Source organism: Anabrus simplex, chromosome X, assembly GCF_040414725.1.
Source record: "Anabrus simplex isolate iqAnaSimp1 chromosome X, ASM4041472v1, whole genome shotgun sequence".
Lineage (NCBI taxonomy): Eukaryota > Metazoa > Arthropoda > Insecta > Orthoptera > Tettigoniidae > Anabrus > Anabrus simplex.
The window spans coordinates 155,241,049-155,267,489 of record NC_090279.1 but is presented as its reverse complement, the minus strand read 5'-3'; the positions used below and the strand labels follow the sequence as shown (position 1 = coordinate 155,267,489).

The following is a 26,441-nucleotide window of genomic DNA, read 5'->3' as shown; positions in this document are numbered from 1 at the left end:
ATAATTCATGGTTATGCCATCTTTCTATTCATTGTTGTTTTTGCCCAGGCCCAAGAATTTCCTCAATTTCTTTCTTTCATGGCCTGTTTTCTCGGATTAGATATTTATTTTCATTTGCTGCGTATTGTTGTTATTGCAGTATAGTCGATCGCAGAAAAGATTGTCCTTTCCATAAAATACAGTGCTGTATAATATTTACAGTACACTATTATTTATTTATCGTATGGCATATATATACAGAAACAGGAAGCAAGTACATTATATTTTAATGTCCAAAGTTGTTACCCATTCTAAAGCCTCTGTATTGGCCTCTTAGAAAATAAAACCAATCTCCAGGGTAGGCTCTTCTGCTAACTCCTTTACGTGTTTAATGGTTTGAAAAGGAGCACCACAGTCACACTTACGGGATTGTATCATTCCCCATTTATACAGGGACGCAGCACAGACTCCATGAATGCATTGAATCCTATTGAGGATGGTCCAAGTTGTTCTTGGGAGATCAAACCTCGAATTAGGTGGGAAGAAAGGTCAGAGATGTTCACCTGTTTTTGAGATCCACTCTCAAAGATTAATAATACAGTGACTGATGCCCAAGGCAAACATTTTTAAGGTACTTGCACAATTGGAAGATTGATAGATGAGTATGTTAACTGAAGAAACTCCTTGTGACACATAAAACTAGTCTGCCATGATGATTGCTCCCCAGATGTTTGAAATTGGATTGTCACATGATTATAATTACTTCCTCAGCTGTATCGATTTTACGAGACTTAGTTTACCCTACTTAAACCTTCAGTCCAGAATTAAAATCCTCGGACGAGCCAGAAATTAAATCTGAGGCTTCCGGGTTAGAAGCAGGCAAGCTTTGTGTAAAATACTCTGCTATGTATTCCATCCTCGATATAGAAGGCTGAGAGAAATGTCAGTTTAATTGGCAAAACCATATCCCATTCCGAAACTTTAATATACAGTTGCCCTAACTGAATTTCTGAAAGGTTTTGGTTCATCCAAAATTTGACTTCTTTGAACTAAGATGACTCATTTTTTTCTACAGTGAAATCTTCATACAACATTACTGTGAGGGCAGGAAAAAATAAAATGTTCAGGGAGTTATCATTATAAAGAGGGATTTCGACTGAGTTCTTAGATCATTTGGTGAATACAGTAACATCTGAAAATTGATTTGCATTAACTGCCTGCCTCATCATATAATTAAACTAATATGAGGTTTGTGATAACAGAAAAACAGAAAAAAATAAAATGTTACTTACGTCTAGCAGAATACATTCTTTTTGACAACGCAATTTTAATTTCTCACACGTAATTGATCATGCTATGCAGCACTGCACTACTGTAACTACCATTGAAATCTGAAATGACAAGTCTGTTTCACATTCCCCTTCACAGACAAACGCACAAAGACCTAATTGTATCGAGATTCATTGCTACAGTTAACAACAGTCCTCGGAATGGGCGATGATGTGTCTAAATGAGATCATGAAGGGGCTATTTTAGTTTCAAGCAGCTGTCTGATAGCTAAAATACAGCTCTTTAAATCCTTTTGGTATGCACACTACCAGGATTTCCCTGGAATTCCTGTAGCCGCTGAGTTCTCAGAGTTGTTCAACAAACCCTCCCCTCAGGTAAGTACACAGCTTACACACTAGGAAAGTTCTATCTTCGTATATTGTTATGGAGAGTATCGTTAAATGGAGAGTAATTTTAGATTGAATTAAAGGAACTGATGCCAGGACCAGAATATCTTATTGTTAAAGAGGATTATCTTTCTACCGTTATACTGTCTTTTCTTGTTCCTTCTGTGGATGGGGGTGGTAAAATACATCCATAGTTGTATGCTGTGACTGTTGGTTAGTGTCCATGGATCCCTTAGCTGAGTCTGGCATATATTCCACTTCTACCAGACTCCTTACTTTCATCTTTCCTATGGGACCTCCCTCGCCTAATTTTTGTTCTAGGGGCCGATTACCTTAGATATTAGGCCCCTTGAAACAATCATCATCATCATCATCATCATCATTGTCATCACTTTTGTTCTCTACTGGACCAGGTGTTATTAGGTGTACAGGGTCTTTCATTTTTATGCCTTTCGTTATCCTCCCCTTCTTTTCATGCTGTTATTCATTGAAGGGTCAAAGTTCTTCCATTTTTCTTCTGCTTAATATTAAAGACCTGTACTTTCTGCTTTTGTGTATTGTGTACTTATCCAAATGGAGGAAACATAATTATTGAAATTGTTGTTAGGATCATTTGTTCTGATGATTTTGTGCTTGATAAGTCTTAACTTGTAACTCTTGGTTTTATTTCACCAATTCTTCTGATACCTGAAAATCATCTTATTTGTTACAGGTTCTCGTCGTGTGCTAGATGTCATGGATGTGAACACACAGAAGAACGTAGAAATGTCGATGAAGGAGTGGCAGCGCTACTATGACGATCCTAATAAAGACAAGCTCTTGAATGTGATCTCGCTTGAATTTAGCCATACCAAGTTAGAGAATTACATTCAGACTCCGACTGTTGTGAGTATTTCCAGCTACAAGGGTAAATGGGAAATTATTAGTTAACACTGTTTAACACATAGTCATAGCCCAATTTTCACCCCTTGTGGTCAGTTCCAAAAATCCAGGCTTTTTAGGACCATTGCAGATTGTTTTGTACATGACTGGAAGAGATTCATAAAACTATTACCACATTTCGCGGGAATGATAAGTGAGGATGATTTACAAGGTAAGGATTAAGCGTCAACATAAGTATTTATATTTCGTAAATTTATTTGAAAAAAATGTCTAACTATAACAAGAAAAATCCGCAAAATAGCATAATCAGAATTATCAATAATTTCATCTACAACGTCCTTGATTTAATTTTTGGTTCAAACTTCTCATCATATTCTTAGCATATTTGTTAACAAATACAGATAAATAATACAAGAACACTTGTGGAAAACGCTTGTCTCAACTTCCATCAAGAAGATGCAAGGTTGCCTTGCCAACTTGTGTCTTGTATTCCCTAATAATTCTGACTGGTAAGCAGATGATGCTGCATATCAACAGTGTCACAGAAAAAAAGACCAGAGAATATATCCTTGGCAACCCAAGCCTGAATTCTGGTCGTATAGGCGACTTGCGCAACAGGAAACATGTCTCAGACCTATACTCGGGTGTGTGATGTGTGAATATTTTAAGTTTACGAGTCAAGGTCATGCATGGGCTTCAGTGTGTTGAATAAGAACCATCTTTCTGACTTAGAATAATATTCTTGATGTAATCTTGTTCTACATTCGTATATGAATTGGAGAGCAGATATTTGTGCTTGAATACCATTGGAAACTGATTTAGGAGAATTTAAGTGAATTTCATTATGTCTCGGATTTGTACGTATTTCGATTACACCTACAACCTCAAAGGGCTTTTGGTGGGATGCAATGCAACAATTTTAGAGTTTCTCCTCTGACTTTTGTGTCCAGTTATGAATAAACAAATAGTTCAGGACTTCGGTTATTGGCCCTTAAGGGGTCTCTTCAGATTCTGAGAAATCCTTTGTTCTTAACATTATGTAACTGGGGGAGTTGGCCGTGCGGTTAGGGGTGCGCAGCTGTGAGCTCTCATCCGGGAGATAGTGGGTTCGAACCCCACTACTGGCAGTCCTGAAGATGATTTTCCATGGTTTCCCATTTTCACACCTGGCAAATGCTGGGGCTGTACCTTAAGGGCACGGCCGCTCTCTTCCCACTCCTTGGCCTTTCCTATCCCATTGTCGCCGTAAGACTTATCTGTGTCGGCGCGACGTAAAACAAATTGTAACATTATGCAATTTCAAATTTTATTTTTTTGAGTGGCATGCTTTGGAAAGTAATTAAGTTGAATATATTTTTCCTCACACTTCTTGATATACAAAGATGAGTAATTACATTATGACTCCCTACCTAATATGGCATAGGACCTTCTTTAGCCAGCAGAACTGTGGCTACTTGGCAAAGCAGCATTTCAGCGAGATGGTGGGAGGTATCTTGTATCACAAGCACAACAACAAAATATTCCAGTTCTCATACCTTGTGGCACTAAGGTGATGCAGCACAAACGTGCTTCTCCCAATTGAACAACAAATGTTTAATTCAGTTCATGTGCGGGCTGTTTGGGGGCCATGGCACTACAGCTAATTCTTCGAACCAGTCCTTCACGATACTGGCAGTTCTATCTCACATCATCCTATTGAAAATGGCAGTCACCAGGAGGGAACCCGGTCTGAATTATTTTCTTATAATGTACATTCAGAGATTGGTGTTCCTGAATAATGGGCCCCAGTTTATTCCATGATAAAATCACCCAGACCATCACATCTTCTCTGCCGGCTTGTCTCTGCCCAACAGTGCAGCAAGGTGCCATAGTCTCCAAAGTTCAGGTGAATGTGATGAACCTGAAATCTGAATCATCAGACCAGGTGACCTTTCCATGATTATGCACAGTCCATTGTCACAGATTTTTCACCCACCTCAGCAATCCCGGCAGAGCCGCGTGCTGTGAAACATTGCTCTAGTCATCACTCTTTTACCTCGGGGCAAATTCTCAAACTACAGTCTTGTGGTCACTCTGAACAATACATGATAGCCTTTGCTGGTCTCTGGCATCAAAGAATCTCTGTCGACTAATGGCTGGATCATTGCATTACTTGTGATACGTGTGTATGTACAACAGTGGCACAAAAGCAGCCAACATGCCAAGCAGTTTCAGAAATGTTGGTTCCAAGGCGCTGTGTCGTTATAATGTGACCTCTTCAATGTGAGGGATAACTTGACACTGGGGATGCAACAAATAGCGGGACTGTGTAGACCTGCCCTATCTATACCATTCTGCTACCGTGTCGCATGTTCCTGTTTGCACTCTAGGCAGGATTATTGTCGTTGGGTTGGGTTGGTCATGATGTAATGTTTCGTCAGTGAATAAAGCTTTCCACTTGAAAGCAAATGCATTTTATAGGAAAGGAAACATAAGAGATTTTGGAGATTCAAAATCTTAAACAGCACTTGGTTCCCTTCCTTCATGATTGCCAATGTATGGAAATCTTATCATAACCCTAGAACTCTTCAGTTAAAGATTGAAACGTAAGATGAAACTATATTAATGACTGCAAAACATTTTAGCATTTATAACGGACACGGTAAATAAATACAGTGAAACCTCATTAAGATGTTTCTGCAGGGGACAAGGATAAAGAATGTGTTAAGCGAGACAACGTACTAATTAATATATGAGTAAAAAATATCCAACAGGGATACGGAAACAGTAGATACAATTTTTTCCGACATGAGGGCATTTTACGCCATGTATCAATGGGTACAGTAAAAACTACAGGCCTATCTACCATTTCTAAAGATGAGAGGAAAGTATTAAAATGCGTGAAAAACACGAGTGAACAGATATGAAAACCTGTGAACAGGGGCCAACAAAAATATGGAAGTGTTATTGCAGATCACACTCTTTCTAAAAGAAATGTTAGTAGAAGCTTTTTATTTCGGAGCAGTGAGTTATTAAACATTATTTTCTGGTCACACTCTTAGACGAAGAATTGGAGGTTACACTCGGCCAGGTGCAACTGCGAGGAATGACTTTGGCTGGCATTTTGAATCAAACAAGTCTTCGACCAACTTGAGTGATCAAACTTGAAGGTGCGAGTTTCAACATTGGCGACATCTGCACACTTACAGAATGCCAGTCCACTTTCTGACAGATTTTAATTTTGTCTTCATTATTAAAGAATTTTGCAACATTTTCCATATCCATAACTAGGCTATCACAGGACAAATATGCACCACTCTAGTCAATTTGACACAATTATGTTCCTAATCCAGATATAGGCTACCATACCACGCGACAAATATTAGCTACATTTCACTGTACCACTGAAGACAAAACATTATTTCTTCCTTCTGAATGGAATACAAAATACAAACACGAACAGGCTCACTCTGCTATTCAGCAATCTTGCTGCTAAACGGCAAGCAAAAACTGAAGATTCCTGAAGCCAACGGCTTACTCGCCGAAAGTGCAGCTTATCCTTTGAAGTTCAGGAAGGCTTTTTTACCATAATCACACAACTGGCGACAACTTTTATCAGAGTTGGAAGTCACGTTTGTTTCAGAAGGGATGACAAATACAGTAACATTTTCAGGTCTAGGTAAAATGTGATCGTACTAAGCAGTAATAGCAAAAATTCATGACATAAGTGAGGTATTTTTTATATAGATTTAATAGGATGAGAATGGGGACTTTGAATTTACGAGGTGCTAATTGGTAAAACGCATTAAGGAGGAATGCATAAGAAGGAATGATACAGAGCGAGTTCTATTTGTGAATCATTGAATGGCAGTCTATGTCAACTGTTGTGTTGTTCTGTGTGCACAGGTTCGCCAAATAGACTGGGTGGATTGCGTTTGGCCACGTCACCTCAAGGAGGCTCAGACTGAATCTACCAATGTCCTTGATGAGATGATGTATCCCAAAGTGCAGAAATATTGCCTTATGTCTGTTAAGGGATGTTATACGGATTTTCACGTGGATTTTGGAGGAACTTCAGTTTGGTACCACATCTTGAAAGGAAGTAAGGTAAGGAATAATGTTTAGAAATCACAGATATTCTCTCCACTGGCCTTAAACAGTAGCTGCCACCTTGGTACCACATCTTGAAAGGAAGTAAGGGAAGGAATGATGTTTAGAAATCACAGATATTCTCTCCACTGGCCTTAAATAGTAGCTGCCACCTTTTTAAATACTTCTTATGAATGTTCTTCTGAATGTTCTGAGAATTTTAAATAGCTGAAATGAAAGATTTATTTATTTGGTATGACTCTTACCCATTCTCTCACACCTTTATAATGTTGTTTGGCAGAGAATTGGGCTGGCTAGGAAACAAAGGCTTTTTGATAACTTAGGAATTACTGGTTTTTTTCTTCAGTGTTCTATAGAGAGCTAAATACATAATGTCTTCTCAGTATTGTGGGTGCGGTGACAGATCCCAGTCAGTATATCGTAACTTTTCACAGTTGAATAGACCAATCAATGCTAAACCCATAAATTTAAATTTTCGTGCAGCGCTCACTTTGCTTAGCCCAGAAAAATACATGCAGTGACCGATCGGTTCAAATGTTGAACCAGAAGTTCAGGGAATGTCTAAGGGGGGAGGGGGGAGAGAGTGTGTGTTCACTTTTCCTCGTATTTACATTAGGATTTTGTTTCCTAGCAATGATGAAATATACATCTTTTGTGCTTCCGACCACGGCAACAAAAATGGCTGCACCATTAAAGACGAGATGACTTGGTAATGATGAATTTGAAGAGTTTCTAGTTAATAACGGACAATGAAAGTGGCGGTGAATGTGATGTTGAAGACGTAATAAAAAGTGATGTGAAGATGCGGACAATGACGGCGGAAGACGAAGGTTCAAAGAGAAAATAGTTGAACACCAATGAAACAGAAATAAATACTTTGAAGAATACCACAGTGAACATCACCACCATTGTAAATTTATGCTTAATTTCAGTTTAATATCTTAAAATGTCAGTTAAATAACCTATAAATAAGCAATTTTTCAAAAATTTCATATTCTTCGGAAGAATCCAGCCCAGAGGAGGTATGTGTACATAAAAATCATAGCATTGAAAGGGCTAGACTCTAGAGAGATAGAATTTAACCTTTTTGGTTTGATGGTTTAATTTCCTTGTCCTTGTCTCCTCTTATTTATTGTCCCCTCTTCCTGCACTGACCTGTCATTATGTTCCTATTCATGTTCCTTTCTGTGCTCCACTTGGCAAATCCATCTGTACATCACTAGACCAGGTATAACGAAGCTATGACGCGTGCCACCATGCGAACATGACTTCAGTGGCACTTCAGACAACATACTAACACATTTTGATGTTTTTATCATGTAATAGGAGAAAAATCTATCAACATAGCATATTTTAACATTATGCTTTAGTGAAGAAGTATGCATCAGTTAATTCTATGGGTATATTTCTTTTACAAATTTCATTAGGTTAAAGCAAAAAAATACCTTTTTCAAAATTTGCTTGTTATTTTAAATGTCATTTTCAGTGATGTTTGCAAAATAAAATTGTGGAACATTCATTTGAATAGATTTATGTGTATATAATGCAATCTAATACCTAAATGAAGTCAAATCAGGGATTTCATGATGATTTTATAGTAAAATAACCTGTGGCACACTAGACCATAGAAAGTAATAAACAAGACCTTAATTGACACACTAATCGGTAAAGGTTTGCCATACCTGACTTGGATTATTTTATCTTGCTGATTTTTTTTGAGGAGTGTGGGTGTGACTTTTTTATTTCCCTCTCAGAGAATGAATTATAATGTACAGAAATAATGTGGATTTAGTCCTACTCAAAATGTAACTTCTAGTACCAACTCGTTAAAAGTAGTTTCTGGAAACTTCTCACGTTTTTCTTAATGTTACTCTGTTACATATGTTATTAGATCTTCTGGCTGATCCCACCTACGGAACGTAACATGCAGCTGTACGAGCAGTGGGTATTGTCAGGCAAGCAGGCTGATGTATTCTTCGGGGACACCGTGGACAAGTGTGGACGGGTGACGCTGACTGCTGGCAACACCTTCTTCATTCCTACAGGCTGGATACATGCTGTGTACACACCATGTGATTCACTTGTGTTTGGAGGAAACTTCCTACACTCATTTGGTATTGAAAAGCAGTTGAAGACTGCTCAAGTAGAAGATACGACTCACGTGAGTAGTGCTTGTAGTTAAAATCTTGTCTAATAGGGTTGTAATTTTTCCTTAATAAGAGTTATGCTGTCTATACAGGAATGATCTGTGCCAATAAATAATCCGCGATTCCTAATTTAAGGAGCGGAATAATAATAAGAAGAAGAAAAAAAAGGAAGGATGGGTTTAGTTTTGTTTTGTTTGAGGAATGAATCCTACATAAAATATCTATGCTGATGCTGTCTCCTAGTTTTAAATTCTGGCTCCATGTTCTTTCTGAAGATTCTTTCTTGAGATATATTAACTTAGTACAGTTAGCTAAGTTGCTCAGAAATGCTTTATAAAAATCTTCACCGGCACGCTCTCCCTTAGTTATTAAAAACTATTTGAAATAGTAAGTGTTTGGTCTACTTTGTCAATACACTTTTTTATGATGGAAAATTATTTATTCATGCCTGTTTCAGGAACATAGCACATTCCCTTCATCACTGAAGTCCAATTAAAGAATAAAAACTTAACACTACCTTATCTTTTGTTTAGCCCAGCATTTTAAAGAAGTATTATTTATGATAATTCACCATATCAATGAATAAACAAATATTAGTGAAATATTATGAAATCTATCATTACATAAAATTTTGATGAAGTTGAATGAGAATACCTACAGTAAATAAATTAAATCCTCAGGTTTTTTTCTTTTCTCCCTTAAATGATTAAATGCTAGTTTATACAACAGGTTCTCATATGTACTTCTTTCATTTAAACATGATTCAAAGTGATTGTTTTGAGCAAGATAAATTTCTAAACTTTCTAAAACATTCATGAATTTCCCTTTTTGGCTGAACATACTAATTCCTTGTCATTAGTAATGTCTGTAAATTTGATTCTTTTCAACCATACGCTCTCCCATTGCCAAATATCTTTTATGTTTGACTGCATTAACATGTTCTTTGTACCTTATAGCCAAACTTCTTCCAGACTGTCCTATGTATCGCTGCCTACATGTTGTCATGCCTACGTATTTGGCATGTCAATTTGTTAATTTCTGGCTTATTAGGTATACATTTATTCTCAATTTTATGAAGTCTCCGTGGCCCACGCGGGAGCACGCCGTCTCACCTCTGCGTTCCGTGGTTCAAATCGGGGTCACTTCATGTGATTTGTGCTGGACAAAGCGGAGGTGGGGCAGGTTTTTCTCCGGGTACTCCGGTTTTCTCTGTCATCTTTCATTCCAACAACACTCTCCAATATATTTTCATTTCTTGTCATTCATTAATCATTGCCCCTGAGGAGTGCGACAGGCTTCGGCAGCCAGCACAATTCCTATCCTCGCCGCTATATGGGGGCTTCATCCATTCCATTCGTGACCCGGTCGAATGACTGGGAACAGGCTGTGGATTTTCATGTTTCATTTTCTCAATTTTATCTGAATTGATATTATTATTATTATTATTATTATTATTATTTTGTATGCAATATTGGTATTCCTTTTTCTGAACATTTTTGGCATTTGATAAGAATGTTTATTTTGAAACGTTAGAACTGCTAATTTCTTTTTCTGCTTTCGATCTTTAAAGTTGGTTTTGGTTCATTTTTCACTTTATCATTCTATCACTAAATTTTCTCCCTTGTTTACCTGTTAAAATTATGGTGGTAGGCGGTAGTAAGTTGGCATGCTTGATTACAAGGTTCCTCTTTCTATCTATTGCTATGATTAAAGAGGTAATATAATAACTTTAAGAAATGGAAGAGGTTAGCTAGATAAAAAGCAGGAAGGCTGCTGGGTATCCAGGTTGTTAACAGACCATTCAACTAGAAGAGTTTGCCAGTAACCAAACAGAAAATGCACCATAATAATGTCGGTTGATATCCGTGTTCTTAAGTAGCTTACCGACAGAGAATAATCTGCCTGCAGCTAAGTTTTCCTATGATAAACATTTAAAGGAAACAATTCGTGTATAGCAGCTGTGCAGAATCTGCAACCTTAGATGAATAGGCCTAGCTTCGTCTCCAACCCGCGCATTGCAAGTACACATCAGTCGTGCTGTATGTCTGTGTTTTGTAATTAATGTCTGCCAGCGTAATGGTTAGTACAATTAGTTGCTGTTTCCGGAGGTCTGACTTCGATTCCCGGTTCCGTACTGCCAGAGATTTACAAATGGCAGGAAATTTGATATGAGGTAAAAGCGGTACATGTAACTCCCCTCCATTGGGGGTGTGTCTAAAAAGAGCTGTGCCACCTCGGGATGAGGAAACGAGTTTACTTTAGTTGAGAAATATTCACGGTTGTTGCTATTTATACAGCAGGCAAGATCATTAACAAAGTGGTCGTTTAATATATCGTAACTCGGGCCAATATAGGTATATATTTGGAGAGAAGTAAGTTTAAAACGTGATAAAAGCTATCCAATTTAAACTATTGTTTAACTCGCCAAAGTACCTAACAAATAATAATAATAATGTTAATAATAATATGTCCCCACATACTTTAAACGATTTTTGGAGACACCAAACAAAACATATTAGGGTACGTGTGAATAAAAAGAGAGACAACGAACGTACGAAATTAAACATTAGGATAATAAAACGCATTACCGCCACACCTGTAGATATCTATAAATACGGTATATTTTCCTGTTATTCATTTTTATTTTTCCCGTCGAAATTTTGGCACTATCGCCTGTGGCAGTATCAGGGCGATAATATACCTAACCTAAACAATGTGGTTGTCTTATGTCATGGACAGCTGTGTACTCAAATCCTGATGTGATAAATGTAGAGAACAAGCATGAAATGTACTTAAAAAATAAGGGTCTGTATTTCAACAGCCGCAGTTATCAAAATAATGTTTCCAGTTACTGTGTATTACATTCGGAAGTACAATTCGTAACATATGCTAGTTATCAGCTGATGGTTTGGCATGCCTTCTATAGCACTTTTTTATTCGGAAGGAGTGGCTTCTGCTACATTTACACCAACTGGGAATATCAGAGACCACCTGGGAAGAGATTTACACTGTTTAGACTCTATGGTCGGGAACAAAATTGTTTTTAAAAGGTTCAGAAAGACGGGACCTCGTATGCTCTTGATTGCAGTGCATGGCTCAAAGAGAATGAAGCATGGCTGACGCGACTGGCGAGAGATAGCAGTGACGGGGATGTCACTTAGAATGCCGACACGCTGGTAGCAAGGCAGGGAAGTTGGCGGCGCAAGGCGATAATTCAAATGAAAGCAGTGATCAGGTTTACTGTGTGCTAGGCCTACTGCTGAACTGACAGACAAATGACTGGCCATTAAGTTCTTTTGTATCATTATTCAATTATATAACACAATATCCTTATCTCTTTCTTCTACAGGATCGAGTATGAAGTGAGACGAATCTTCGTAGCGAATTTTTATGGCCGTATGCCCTTCCTGATGTCAGCCTCACCAGAGGAATTAATGAGATGTAACAAATGACATGATACGAGTATCTAAAATGGACTTTCATATGTACTGTAGGTCTAAAAGTCGTCTTCACCATTTATTGTCTTTTTAAGTTTAGAAATACTGCCTTCCGATGAAAATGGCGAGTATAACTTAAATACATTCTAAGTTTGTTAAATAAAAGTACGTATAGAATGTTTACACGTACAATTTTAGCTGTTTATAACCTAGACGTCATGTGATCGCTGCACAAAATTTTGAGAAACGATAAATATTGTCATATATTTTAACTCGAAGAAAAGTACACTTGGTTTCACTTTGATTGTCTTTTAGTTAAAAAGTGGAATAACTGCTAAAAAAAGGTAAGTGCAGCAGTTGAGCCCACACACTACATAAATAATGCCGTGAATTTGTGTGTCAGGGAGGTTGAGTGTGGTATACCTGGATGCATATAAGGCTATGAAGTACAAGTTTCTCAAAAATATATAGTGCAGTTGCATTGATCTTGAGTACTACATGCAACACAAGGAGGGACTAGACACAGCTTCTCTCTACAAAATTCCACTTACCAGGAAACCCTTCCAACCGTAAGTCTCCGATCTGATTGAGATTTGGTAAAACGACTTCTGTAGGAAGGCTGTATTCAGCCATATCAAAGTTAGATGTCCAGTTGTATATTTAGCACTTGTTTTGGGTTGTCAAAGTTTGCTCATTTAAGCACTGCATAGAGAGGAGTGAGTGGCAGGTAGTAGATAGAGGTGGGGAAGTAATGTGTGTGAGAGCGAGAGAAGAGTGTGTGACAGCAATGAGTGACACATGAACTGGCCGGCTGCCCCACCTCTACTTGCTTCCCGTCGCTAGCTCCTGTCTATGTGGTGCTTAAATGAGCAAACATTAACACCCCAAAAAGGGTGCCCAATATAAGACTGGGCAGTGTAGTCTAGTATTGTACTTCGGACTAGGAGCTAGGCGGCTGGGCGGATATTTAGAGGCAACTTCTGTGACTGCATCCTTGTAGCAGGTACTCAACCTGGTCACCACATGCTTATTTTTCCATGCAAGGGCCAGCATTTTAAATTTTTTTGGCAGCTGATTATACAACCGTTTGTAACCTTTGGTAGTATCAGAAAGGGCAAAAACTTTCAACCCAAATTTTGTAGGTTTGTGGGGAAATAATGTATGGCAGAGCCTAATACAGTATATGAGTAGATATAGTACAGTGTATCTTCAGATATTTTTTCTAGTACTTGCAGAAAATAAATTGAAATGTGTAAAATACATTTTCTAATTTTAAATTTTGTTGACATTTATGCTTTAGGTGCCACAGAAGTTCCGGTATCCGTTCTTCACAGAAATGCTGTGGTATGTCCTGGAGAGATATGTACATTGCCTTCTGGGACGTTCTCATCTGGACGAAGGTGGAGGAGTTGGTTTTGATCCTCCAAAGCCTGATCCAAACGATCACATTCATCTAACCCCTCAGGTACGATAGACTTCATTTGTAGTTGGTTGCAGTTAAACATTTTTTAAGTTGTGTTTTTTTTCTTTCTTTCATAACTCTTATACTTTTGCCTGCATCTTCAATTCCTGCTGCATGATGGCAGCGTAAGTAATAATGCTGGAAAGATTGAAGGTTTCACTCTCTGGAAATATCGATAACGTGCAATACATCAGTTTCATGAAAGCTTTCTTTCGATGCATTTTAAGATTCACATGTGGTAGCTCTGCACTCTGCTGTTTCGTGTCACTTGCTAGTTGTCTCTCTTGTTTATACGTTTATTTACCTCCAATAGCGTAAAGATGGATACGTATATGAAGGATGTAAAATTCATTAGAGAATAATTTATTGACTGACAAGTGTTCAAAGTAAAGGTTATGTTTCTGTGTATTTAACCTGCATGTGTATAATTTTGTACACATTTGTAATTCTCAAAAAGTACTATCAGGAATTGCTTATAACCAGGGCCCGGATTTCAGTGACGCGTCATCTTTTAATTGGTGCATCATAGAAGTTGCTACGTTATATACAAATCCTGTTCATGGTCCCCAGATTACAGAAATGCGTAATTATTAAGTCACTTTTTAGTCATTTTTTTTTGAAGTATTTGATTTTTAGGTCTTTTTTTTTTTAGCTTTTTGCGTCATTATTTGTCATTTTAAATTATTTTTCTTATTGATTATTTTAAAATAAGAATCCATGTTTTACGTCATCAACCAACCAGTTCCTATATCTTGACGTACTTGAAGGTTTAGGTGAAGGTTCATCTTCGGAAGTTTCTGCACTCAGTTGTGAGCTGAGTACGTAGCTTTGTACATCCTTCACCTTTGTGCCTTAACAGGAGGTGAGAGCTAAGCTATACTTGGGTGACCTTCAGACGAGGGGTAAGCCTTTTTCAGTTCACCAGGGAAGTGTGTTGACAGTGTGACGTCAGCACTGAGGTATTTCTGCCAGTATACTCTATTTCCTTGTTCCTTCAGGTCAGTTTTAGTTGTACAGTTTGTAGATGTCAGTTGTGTGTAACCATTTCGAGTGCGTGTTAAAATGCCAAAGGTAAAACCATCCAATTCAGGTCATTTGAGACGAATTGTCTCTGAATTTCGGGAAGGTACCTTTTCTACAGATGGTGAAATGCTATTCTGTAAAGTGTGTGAAGTGAAAGTGGCAGCAGCAAAAAGATTCACTGTTCAACAGGACGTCAATCGCGACAAACTTGTGCGCGGTATTCAGAATATCAGCAGAAAGAAAAGTACTCAACAGTTACTCATGCATCATAAAGCAGAGGTACAACCTCAGCCTTTTTTAATGAACTGTGTGAAGTTTTTGTTTCAGCAAATATTTCTCTTCATAAACTAGCTATTCCTAAATTAAGGCAGTTCCTAGCACGGTATACAGGTCATTCCATTCCAGACGAATCTACGCTAAAGAAAAATTACATACCGCTCTGCTATGAAAAAACACTTCAAGGAATACGAGGAAGAACAAGCGGAAAGAAGATTTTTGTCTCAGTAGACAAAACTACTGATGTTGAAGGTCGTTACGTAGCTAATGTAATTGTAGGAACCGTGGAAATAGATAATCCTGGAGAAATATTTTTGCTAACTTCTGAAGTCTTGGAATCTGTCAATCATTCTACAATGCCATGGTTCTGCTGTGGCCTGATGGTGTGAGGTACGATGACGTTTTACTTTTCGTGACCGATGCCGCGCCTTACATTGTTAAAGCTGGTAAAGCTATCAAAGTTTTTTATTCAAGAATGGTACATGTAACTTGTCTAGCTCATGCTTTCCACAAAGTGGCAGAAGACGTGAGGGAGAATTTTCCTGACATTGATAGACTTGTGTTGCAGGTAGAAAAGGTATTTATCAACGCCCTGTCGCGCAGGAAATTCTTTAAGTCGCTAGCTCCCGATATCCCGCTACCTCTGCAGCCTGTAGTCACACGTTGGGGTACGTGGATCAATGCGTGCGAGTACTACAGCGAAAACCTTTTAGCAGTGAAGCGAGTGATAAACTCTCTAGACGCCCAAGACGCTAGGGCTATCGAAATCGCCCAAGAGATGTTTTCAGCTGACGATGTGCAGGGTAAGTTGGCATACATTAAGGCAAATTTTAGCTCCCTGCCGTCAGCTATTACACGACTTCTGGAGAGAGGTGTGACAATCGAACAAGCGACAGCTGTGGTGAGAGCAATGCAGGAAACTTTGGAAAATGTGCGTGGGGAAGTTGGCGAGTCGGTATTTCAGAAACTAAAATCTGTTCTTGACAAAAACACAGGATACTAGGTTTTGTGCTCAGTCGTCCGGGTACTCGCTGGGGAAGATTTCAATGAAGTGGATATTGAAGAAGAGCTGTCACCAAGTGATTTAGCGCACTTCAAGTACGCACTGCTCGCATCTGTGGACGTCGAAAGGAGCTTTTTGATGTACAAGAATGTTTTGGCTAACAATCGACGTTCTTTTACCTTTGAGAATCTACGGGTGGTCAGTTATCTACTGCAACAGGGTCTGAGGTACATATTAAAACCTACATAATATGGCATTATATATAGCTTTACAGTTAAATCCGCAACCGACGGCGATTACGATTATCTTTATAGGAACGTTGTTTTCATTTTCAGATCATTTCTCTTTACGGAGTACCTTGTGTCAGAAGATCTTCGTCCCGGTACATTTTGTTTCTGAAGAAAACCGAGATTCCAAAACAAAGAACTGACATATTGCTATGTAAAAATTAGAGAAAATATCAGTTATCATATTGTTCATATCTAGAAACGTATATAATTTAGTTTCAAACAATAAATACTTGGGATTTTTAGGTCATTTTTTGTTCGTTTTTAGGGCATTATTTGATAATTTTAAGTTCATTTTAAAGGTCATTTTTTAGCATTTTTAGGTCAACAAAATCCGGGCCCTGCTTATTACATTAGTTTTTTAAAATTCAAAATTTTAAAAATACTCTAAATGTAAAAATTATATCAAAATTTGAAATTAAAGTTTTTTAAAAAATAATGAAAAATTCATACACTTTTAAATGAAGGAAATGAAACTCTATTACAATTACTGTCACATTCACAATTTCTCTATTCACCTGTGTGCTATGGAAAGGGGAAAAAAAAAAAAGGTATTTATCTCCAAAAATATAAGTGGGGAATGTTTTTCGTTAGTGTGTGTATTTTCATTAAATCTATCTTGGCAAGAGCGCACCCACTACATTACAGCCTGGCATCAAAAAGGTTAATGTCATGGAAAGGATGATTTATTGTACATACATCAGGCACATGGACAACTAAAATGATGAAAGCAGAATCCAAGTAGCTGAAATGAAATTCCTTGGAGAATAATTTGGGAAGACATGGAGGGATAAAATCAGAAACGTAGAAATCAGAGAGAGAATTGGATTCCTGAAACTGCAAGACAAGATAGAGACCAGTAAGCTGTAATTGTACGGACACATGAGAATGGAAGAAGATAGAGTTCCAAAGCGAGTATTTATGGAGAAAATAGAAGAAATATTGGAGCAAGGGGGGGACTGATTCAGAGATAGGAAACTGTAGATGTTCTTGATTTATAACCCGACTCAGAAGTTTGGAAACAGGAAGTTTAGAACACCATACTTGATGTCTGTGTTGAGACGAGAAACGAAGGATGGCGTAGCAAAGTTCATATTAAACCTTTTAAACAGTCGTGCGCGATACTCTATTCATGACTGACTCATTTTATTGTGCTCATAATAACCTAGTTTTGTTTTAGAATGCCAGCAGTAGTCTGTTGTATTGATAAATATGCATAGAAATAAGTCAAAATATTCAACTTGAGTTAGTAAAGTTTTTTTTACCAATAATCTGTTCTACTTTAATTCTCATTTTTAGTTATGGTATGATGTATGCCATGAGTGTGTCATTACATTAACTACAAAAACCAGTCACAGACTTGCTTGTACCAAGACCATCAATACATCGTCTGTAGTCTCCACTGGTTTTCTATATAACCCTATTTGTATTGTTCCTATTGTAGATTATTTCACGCCGGGCTGAGTGGCTCAGGCGGTTAAGGCGCTGGCCTTCTGACCCTTGGCAGGTTCGATCCTGGCTCAGTCTGGTGGTATTTGAAGGGGCTCAAATACGTCAGCCTTGTGTCGGTAGATTTACTGGCACGTAAAAAGAACACCTGCGGGACTAAATTCCGGCACCTCGGCGTCTCCAAAAACCATAAAAGAGTAGTTAGTGGGACGTAAAACAAATAACATTATTATTACTATTAATAGATTATTTCACATTAGAGATGGCGCTTGTTTTAATATGTCCAATTTTTTCGTTATTAATTCTTCCTCATAATATGCACTCCCTAGATTTTTCTTATGAAAATAGGAAAAGTGTATCCAACTTTGCAGACTTTTTGTTGAATGTCACCATGAGTTATGGCAAAACCATCATTTCTGAACTTAGTTATATACTAGCGCTCAGGTTATTTACCTTTTTGGTACCATGACAGTACCGTGCACTTTTGTTCACCGCTTTAGTTTTCTCTTTTTTGTTTTGTTTTTGGTATTGGTGAAAAGCTGTGTGCTACTTGTCCTAAGACTTTGTTTGTTTTCAGGAACTTCATGGACTGAAGGCTATTGTGATGTTTCTTCACTCGCTGCCCACTAACAAGAAGAACGTGCCAGAATTGATCCGGGATCCTATCGCTCTCATTAAGGACGTCCGAACATTGGTGGAGCAGCACCGCTATGATAGTCCCGACTCTGCTGTGACCGGTCGGCCTATCCTTAGGCCGCCTGAGGAGAATGAGCGGGTAATACATTATAGTATATGTGTTATGTTAATAATTGTGTGGCATGAACCACTGTATTACAAACCTTCTGCAGTATTTTTCAATTGTTTTTTTTGTGGATGTTGAGTGTGCAACCAGAGGTGCTTAATGTGCCAAACTTTTTGCTCAGTCCTACAGTTATTGTCCACATTGGCAGGAGTGGAATCATTAATGTTAAATGGGACAGTTGACTTCTGATCCACAGAAGAACCTTTTATGGAATAGAAAGAGTGAAACTTATTGTATAAATTTATATATACAGAGGAGCTACCAAAGTCTGGTTCTTTAGCTGAATGGTCATTATACTGGCCTTCAGTTCAGAGGGCGGGGTTGAATGCTCAGCTGGGGCAGGGATTTAAACTGTGTGGTTAATTCCTTTAGCGCGAGGACTGAGCATTTTGTGTTAAAACGTTTCGCTCCATCTACAAACAACACACCACACCAACAGCCAAAACACGCGACAATGAATACATTCTTCCTCATTGGGTTGGTGTTTGGAAGTGTTTTCGGCTGTAGAGATGTTCCAAATCCACATCAAATTAGGGGATGGACCATGAAGAAGAGGATGTTTCAGCAGTTTTTTAACATAAAATTGCAGTTCATGCGTCTTAGGACAAGACCGTATTTGTATGCTGTAAAAGTAGGCAAAATACCGTATTTCACGGCATAATCGTCGCACTTTTTATACCGAAACTTTCGAAAAAAATTGTAGGGTGCGACCATTATACGATGAATATTTAATACCAGTATTTGTATTACTCAAAAAATGTATTTATAACTAAATTGTATTTGATACAAATTTAAGATGCACGTAATACTCGCGTTTATACATGAAAATAATTAAAATAGTCTAAAACAAAATTCATAATTTTTCGCAACAATTCGGCGAACGTTTTTCCAACCTGAAAATAAAAATGAACGTATTAAGTTAATTTGTCATTAATTTGAGTATTAAAGTTAAAATATTACACTTGCAAAAAATTATCGCTTTGTTGTGAAATGCGGACTTACCGGTACGCAATTTATTCCAAATCTTCGGTGTCGCTATCGCAGGTTTCGCTACCTGATGCGCCGTCCTCGCCTCTGTTAATACCAGTATCAGATTCTTCGTCTGCCTGCCACACTGCGTCATCTTCGGAACCGTCTAGTGCATTCGAAATCCCAGTCCTTTTGAAGCTCTTGGAGACTAGTTCAGGTGGTATAAGATCCCAACTCTTCTTCACCCACGAGCATAACAAGTCCAAGGGTGGACGCCTGATATTTCCGGCGGGCGTCGATTGCTGATCGCCGCTCATCATCCACTCGTTGTAAAATCGACGTAAGTGGTCTTTAAAGGGTTTATTAACACATACGTCTAGTGGCTGCAAAGCAGATGTTAGGCCACCAGGAATGACTATCTGTCGTGTCTTATTTGTAGTGAGAAATTGCTTCACTTCGTTCACGAGGTGACCTCGGAAACTATCTAAAACAAACGGAGCTGGTTGTTTTAGTAGTGCACCAGGTCTTCTATTCCACACAGTTTTAACCCAGTCCAGCATGAGTTCTACGTCCATCCAACCCTTTGGTTGCACTCGTACATGAATTCCACGGGGAAACTGTATATTCTTAGGCATCGTTTTCCTCTTGAAAATGATGTAAGGCGGCAACTTTCTCCCGTCAGCTGTAATGGCTAGCATTGCCGTGCATCGCAACTTCTCACTACCGCTGGTTTTCATTAATACACTCCGTGATCCTTTTAGCGCAATAGTGCTGTTGCGAGGCATATCAAAAAAGATTGGAGTCTGATCGGCATTACCGATTTGAGAAAGCAAGTACGAAGTTTCCTTGCGCAAACGTATGACAAATCGGTGAAAATTTACAATCTTGTCCGTGTAATCGGCAGGCAACTTTTGGCTTAGTGTTGTTCTCCTTCGCACTGACAGATTGTGTCGTCGCATGAACCCCTTAATCCACCCACGAGTCGCCTTAAACTGAGTTACCGGTATGTTGTGTTTGCGCGCTACCTCCTGTCCCTTAATTTGTAACATTTCATATGATACACTGCAGCTATTGTTACGTATTTCACTGACGTACCTAAACACTTCTTCGTCAATTATAGGAAACTTCCCTGTTTTAGGACCTCTAAACGCGCGTCTAGAAGGGTTTGTGCTTTTCAGCTTGTTTTTTACTTTCCGCCAGTCACGCACCAACTTTTCACTCACAGAAAATTTTCTTTCTGCAGCTGTGTTCCCGTGCTGTTCAGCGAAGGCAATTACGCTTAGCTTGAAGCCCGCAGAATAGTTTCTATATTTACCCATAATCGCTTATAAATGCTTCACACGTTAATGTTTTGCGATATAAATGACTTTCCGTAATTGTTCACTATTAAAACAAATTATTTCTGCAAACACCCAAAACACAAATTAAAAACTTAAATTCTCACGCACACATGTCTACAGTAATCACGTAAATCTGAAACAAATAAATGCATCTGTGATCTGTCCATTCCAGAGCAGCCAATACTGTTAGGCAGCAAGGAAGCATGCAACAATTTATCAGTTTAGCTCGTTGGTTGCGACACACTACTGCGCTTGCGCAAAGCTCGCAAACCGGAGCTCTAGCTAGCGCGGTGTAGATCTACTGTATAGTTGACTGTATTCCGAGACGTCAGTAACAAACATTCATTTTTTTCAATTTCTTTTAAACATACGGTAATTAGGTTAATATTTCTTCCCAGTTATTGATGATTTTACATTACATTACTGACGAGTTTATAAAATAAAACTTTAATAGCATTGGATAATAATTATCTTGACTGCTTGGATAAAAGTTTTCATCCCATGCCCGGACACTTATGACGTAGTAGTAAGATAAGAGTCTAGCGATGACAACTGAGACATCGTAAATAATTCGGCTGAATAATTCCGTGGAAATTTCACTTCGTGCGCAATAACACAGGAGCCGGCCCCATGGTGTAGGGGTAGCGTGCTTGCCTCTTACACGGAGGCCTCGGGTTCAATTCACGGCCGGGTCAGGGAATTTTACCTGTATCTGAGTGCTGGTTCGAGGTCCATTCAACCTACCTAGCCGGTATTTCCTGGCGACGTTGCCGATAAGCGATAACTTACAGCCTTACGTATTTCAAATGGGAACTCATAATATGTAGGTGGTGAATAAATAGTACACTGTCTCGCGACCACGTCAAACTGCCGATAGTCTACCGGTAAGCCATGCGTCGTACATATACCGGTATTATTTATTTATACGTTGTGCAACATGTCGCAAACGTGACTGTGTTGCCAAATTGCCCATAAACCATACACGTATTTAAATTGCGCATTCATGTGCAACTTACGTTGCAGTTCCATTTACCTTTTAACCAGATTAGTGAACAAAATTTGGACGTGCGACGATTATGTAATTAAAGGTTTAAAGTCCGATTTTTGTATTGAAAATAAAGGATGCGACGATTACGCGGTGGCGACGATTATGCCGTGAAATACGGTATTCATGGAGCTGCAAAAATTATTAGAGTATGCACTTAAATATGCTCATATTTGTATTTTAATTAACTCATTTTTTGACAAACATCTTCATTAACCCTCAACCACATATCTGTGTATTATTCATGATTAAACTAAGTTGAGATAGAACAAATTCCATTCTACTTTCAACTATGACTTGATGCACAATGTTAGAAATATTAATCTTTTATTATTCACTGTTATGACATACAGAGATAGACAAAAGTTATATATATATATATATATATATATATATATATATATATGCACACAGAGTTGCTTCAAAATAATGCACCAATAATTATGTACAGCTTATGAATTGATCAAGAAACAATTCAAAACAGTCATTGGCTGTAGTAGTAGCAGCATGTTAAACGAAATAGGAAGCTGTTATTTGAGAGCAAAGAAGTGGGAGAAAAAATGAAGCGATACATAAAAAAATTATCTGAAGATCTAGCTGCTATAAATAATCTTGAAAATGAACATAGCATAACAAATGATCAACTGGGACCCTCTTTAATAAAGGAAGAGTATCTTATGGCTGTGAAAGAACTGAAGACTAATACAGCACCAGGATGCGATGGAGTGACTGGAGAAATATACAGGGATTGGATGATGAAACACATGGCTACATATTGTGGCAAACTAACAAATGTGCAAATTGTCAAAAAATTAGGAGAGCTGAAAGAAGTTGTGATTACTCATGTAGGTTCAATTTTATATTTAATGATTGGTTTTTTTGTATTAGTCATTCAGAATGAGTTGCAGATGGGACTCTTAGTCAGAGAGTAGACATTACATATACGATAAAATCTAGAGCAAAACTTTAGAACTACAGGTTCCCTAGTTCATCACTTTTGCTGGTTTGCCATAGTAGAACGGTATTTAAACTGAGCACAGAAATACATATGAAATTTACAAATTTCTTAATTGCAATTTACAAATTTCATTATATAGGTCCATATTGATAAGGCTTAATTAACAACTAATATTAGGTTTAATGATCCATCCAGTCAGTACACTTCAAGTGTGTGTGTATTGTATTGAAGTGTATTGATTGGGTAGATCATTATAAACCAAATATTAGTTTTTAAATACATGTGAAACCGGAGAAATTCCAGAAGATTTTAAAAAAGTGTCTAATAATCCCTATACCGAAGAAACCTAGAAATCTAAAATGTGAAGAACATCACATTGAGTTCCTCACAGTCAGAAATATTAACAGGAAAAATATATAACCGAATAAGCAATAAAGTTTAATCAGATTTGATGACAAGTTTGGATTTAAATGGAACAGAGGTACAAGGGAAGCTATTTTGTTGTCAGGACACATTATAGACAAAATGCTGGATGTAAGAAAACCATTGTTTACTTTATTTGTGAATTTAGAATAGGCCTTCGATAATGTGAACTGGAATATTTTAGTGAAGATTATCCCTAGCGTTGTTCTAGATTTTAGGGACAGATGATTAATATATGAACTTTATAAAAACCAAAGAGGCATCATAAACATAGATGGTGAATGAAGTACAGGAGCCTTACATACAGAAAGGAGTACGACAAGGATCAGTGCTGTCAACATATATATTGAGAAAGGCATTTAGGAATGTAGAGAGGATAAGAAGTGATCAAGATCAATGGAGTGGAAATCAAAATGGTAAGATTTGCTGATGACATAGCTGTCATTGAGGAGAACGATGAGAAACTAGAGTGAGCTTTAGCAAGAATTAGCAAGATATTGAGAGAGAAGTGGGACATGAAAATTAATAAAAAAAGACTGAAATTTTGGTATGTTACCACCACCATGTTGCAGCCGATATAAGAATGAATGATTTTCTACTCAGACGAGTATGCCTTTGTCTACTTAGGAAGTATATAATCACTTTGAAATGGAAAAAGTTCAGCTGACAAAGGACAGACAAAGGTCCCCTATTAGTAGAAGGGGTGCTGCTTACATCAAGGAATCTAAATGTGGGCTTTACAAGAAAAAATTTATTAACTGCTACCTCTTGAGTGTGGCCTTGTATGGCTCAGTTATGTGGACTGTTGGTGCATGCGATAAGAAAAGTCTGGAAGCATTTCAGATGTGGTGTTGGAAGAGGATGGAAAAGATATCTTGTGGACAGCAAAACTCTCAAATGAAGTAGGCAGAACATCATCTTTATTATCAACAATAAGAAAAAGTGACCAATTAATTGGCCATCTCTACAGGCATAGTTAATGTCATGGACGGAATGATTGAAGGCAGGAGAGGAATTGGAAGACCTGGACTGTAGTACTCTAGACAGATCAGAGAAGACGTATGTGTATGTTGGGTACTCAGCCTGAAGGCTGGTTTGATCACAAGCAGCTGTGCTAATAACTGTTATAGATGGCCTAGGTGTCACTGAAGAGGCATACCAGGGAACAAGGAGTTTCCTGTTGCTTTCGTTGCCGAGCCAGAAGTTGCTATTACATATGTCTTCCAAGCCGACTGAAATTCATGCACCAACTGGCCCTAGAGTATAAGCGACATGCATGCATCTTGGTAGAATCGACTAGTTTGGTATTATAAATTTACTCATTCGGAACAAATGTTTTGGGTTCCCTATGGGAATCAACACCTTTATCATCTGATGGCCAGGCAAGCATCAGTTTTTGAAAATGAGACAAAGTCTCTCAGATGTGGTGTTGGAAAAGAGATCTTGTGGACAGCAAAACTCTTAAATGAAATGAAGTAGGCAAAACATTATCTTTATTTTCAACAATAAGAAAAAGTTACCAATTAATTGGCTATCTCTACAGGCACAATAGTTTTATAGTTAATGTCATGGACGGAATGATTCAAGGTAGTGGCTCCAAGTAGCCTACGCAGTGGCCTCCATGGTATGTGCTAGCCATGCATCTTGGTGGGTGTGCTATTTACCAAGGGATGAGCCCAACTTAGCACACTGGGGTGAAACGCTGGCAACCAGGAATGAGTTAGCTGGAAAATTTATAATGGCCAATAATGGATCAACTATGTTGATATTATAAATTTACTCATTCGGAACAAATGTTTCGGGTTCCCTATGGGAATAAACATCTTTAAGACCTATCTGTGTTGGTGCGATGTCATGCAACTTGTAAAAATGCAAAAAACGAAACCGTATATGCAGGCTTCCAATGAAGGCTCTGTGGAAACGTAATTCTGTTCATTTAAACTTGTTTAAGTTTCTCATCGTATTTTGACCTCATATAGAGCAAACAAAAATACACAGTTAAGATACAAATACATTGTCTTCTTTTTGTCAGTAAGATTTGTAGTGTGATAAATCTTTTTCAAGTGAGGATGATTGTTTCTCTCTAGTTTAATAAGTTGCAGATTGATTTATATTTGGACAATTGCAGTTCAGTGACATTGGTTGATTGTTAATGGGGTCTGTGTATTTGCAGGACCGTATTCGCAGTGGCCGCATCCCCCTGGCTAAGAACTCCGGTAACCGTAACTCTGCTCCTCTACACCTGGGTGGAGCGAAACATAAGCTACACCGTACTGGCGGTAAGGGAGCAGGCGGCCAAGGTCCACGCAGGAGGAGAACCCGCTGCAAGAAGTGCGAGGCTTGCCAGCGTAGTGACTGTGGGGAATGCTCCTTCTGTCTGGACATGGTCAAGTTTGGAGGACCTGGTCGTGCCAAACAGACCTGTATAATGCGACAATGTCTGCAGGTATTAACCTTACTGTTCATTGGTGATCCTGAGTAAAATGGTTAGATGAGATAATCTCAGAAACCACAGATTAGGGAGAAGGTATTGCAATCTTTTCTTTTGTTACATTTGTTCTAACAGTAATTTTATACCATATAGCACAGTTGAAAACACTTGTAACACTTGTAAGTGATTAGAAATTGAACAGAGAAGAAATGGCTTGAATGGAGCATAAAAGCCACTATTACAAAGAAATTGATATTTCAACTGCTATAGAAGTCCTTTGGGTGCCGCAGAAACTTGACGTCTCCATAGTGAAGTCATTCTATCCCTTCCTACCAGGTCCAACAATTCAAATGAATATTATTATAACTGTCAAGAAATATTCAAGCTACTACAGTCTACGTAATTTGCTCTAGATGTTGTAAGTTAATATTGTCTGGGTCGCCTTAGGCATATTTCAGTTTCCAATTGTCATTTATCAATACTTTTCTTCCTTCAGTTTACTCCCCTCCACATTCCATTAATAATGTTGAATCATTTCAGTTCTTCCCTGGTGCATCCACTCTGTCATATACAAGTCTCTTTTTTTTCCCCTTCTCATATCATCCTCATCCATGAAATGGTCTCTTAACTTCCCTGGTCTCTAAACAAGCTTTTAAAAGATGCGCCAAACTCATTTCTTGATAACATAGTAAACATTTGTTGTTGTTGTTGTTATTATTATTATTATTATTATTATTATTATTATTATTATTATTATTATTAT

General features: G+C 38.0%; 1 protein-coding gene across 1 annotated transcript in view; it reads left to right on the top strand.

The window, feature by feature from the left end:
* Positions 1-26,441, top strand: part of Kdm2 (Lysine demethylase 2) — a 205,633-nt gene that overhangs the window by 137,463 nt on the left and 41,729 nt on the right. Inside the window, exons 4-9 of the mRNA XM_067158871.2 lie at positions 2,368-2,540; positions 6,423-6,623; positions 8,518-8,787; positions 13,511-13,675; positions 18,288-18,485; positions 25,421-25,693. Coding sequence (XP_067014972.2) covers positions 2,368-2,540; positions 6,423-6,623; positions 8,518-8,787; positions 13,511-13,675; positions 18,288-18,485; positions 25,421-25,693 — 1,280 coding nt within the window. The remainder of the gene's footprint in view (positions 1-2,367; positions 2,541-6,422; positions 6,624-8,517; positions 8,788-13,510; positions 13,676-18,287; positions 18,486-25,420; positions 25,694-26,441) is intronic.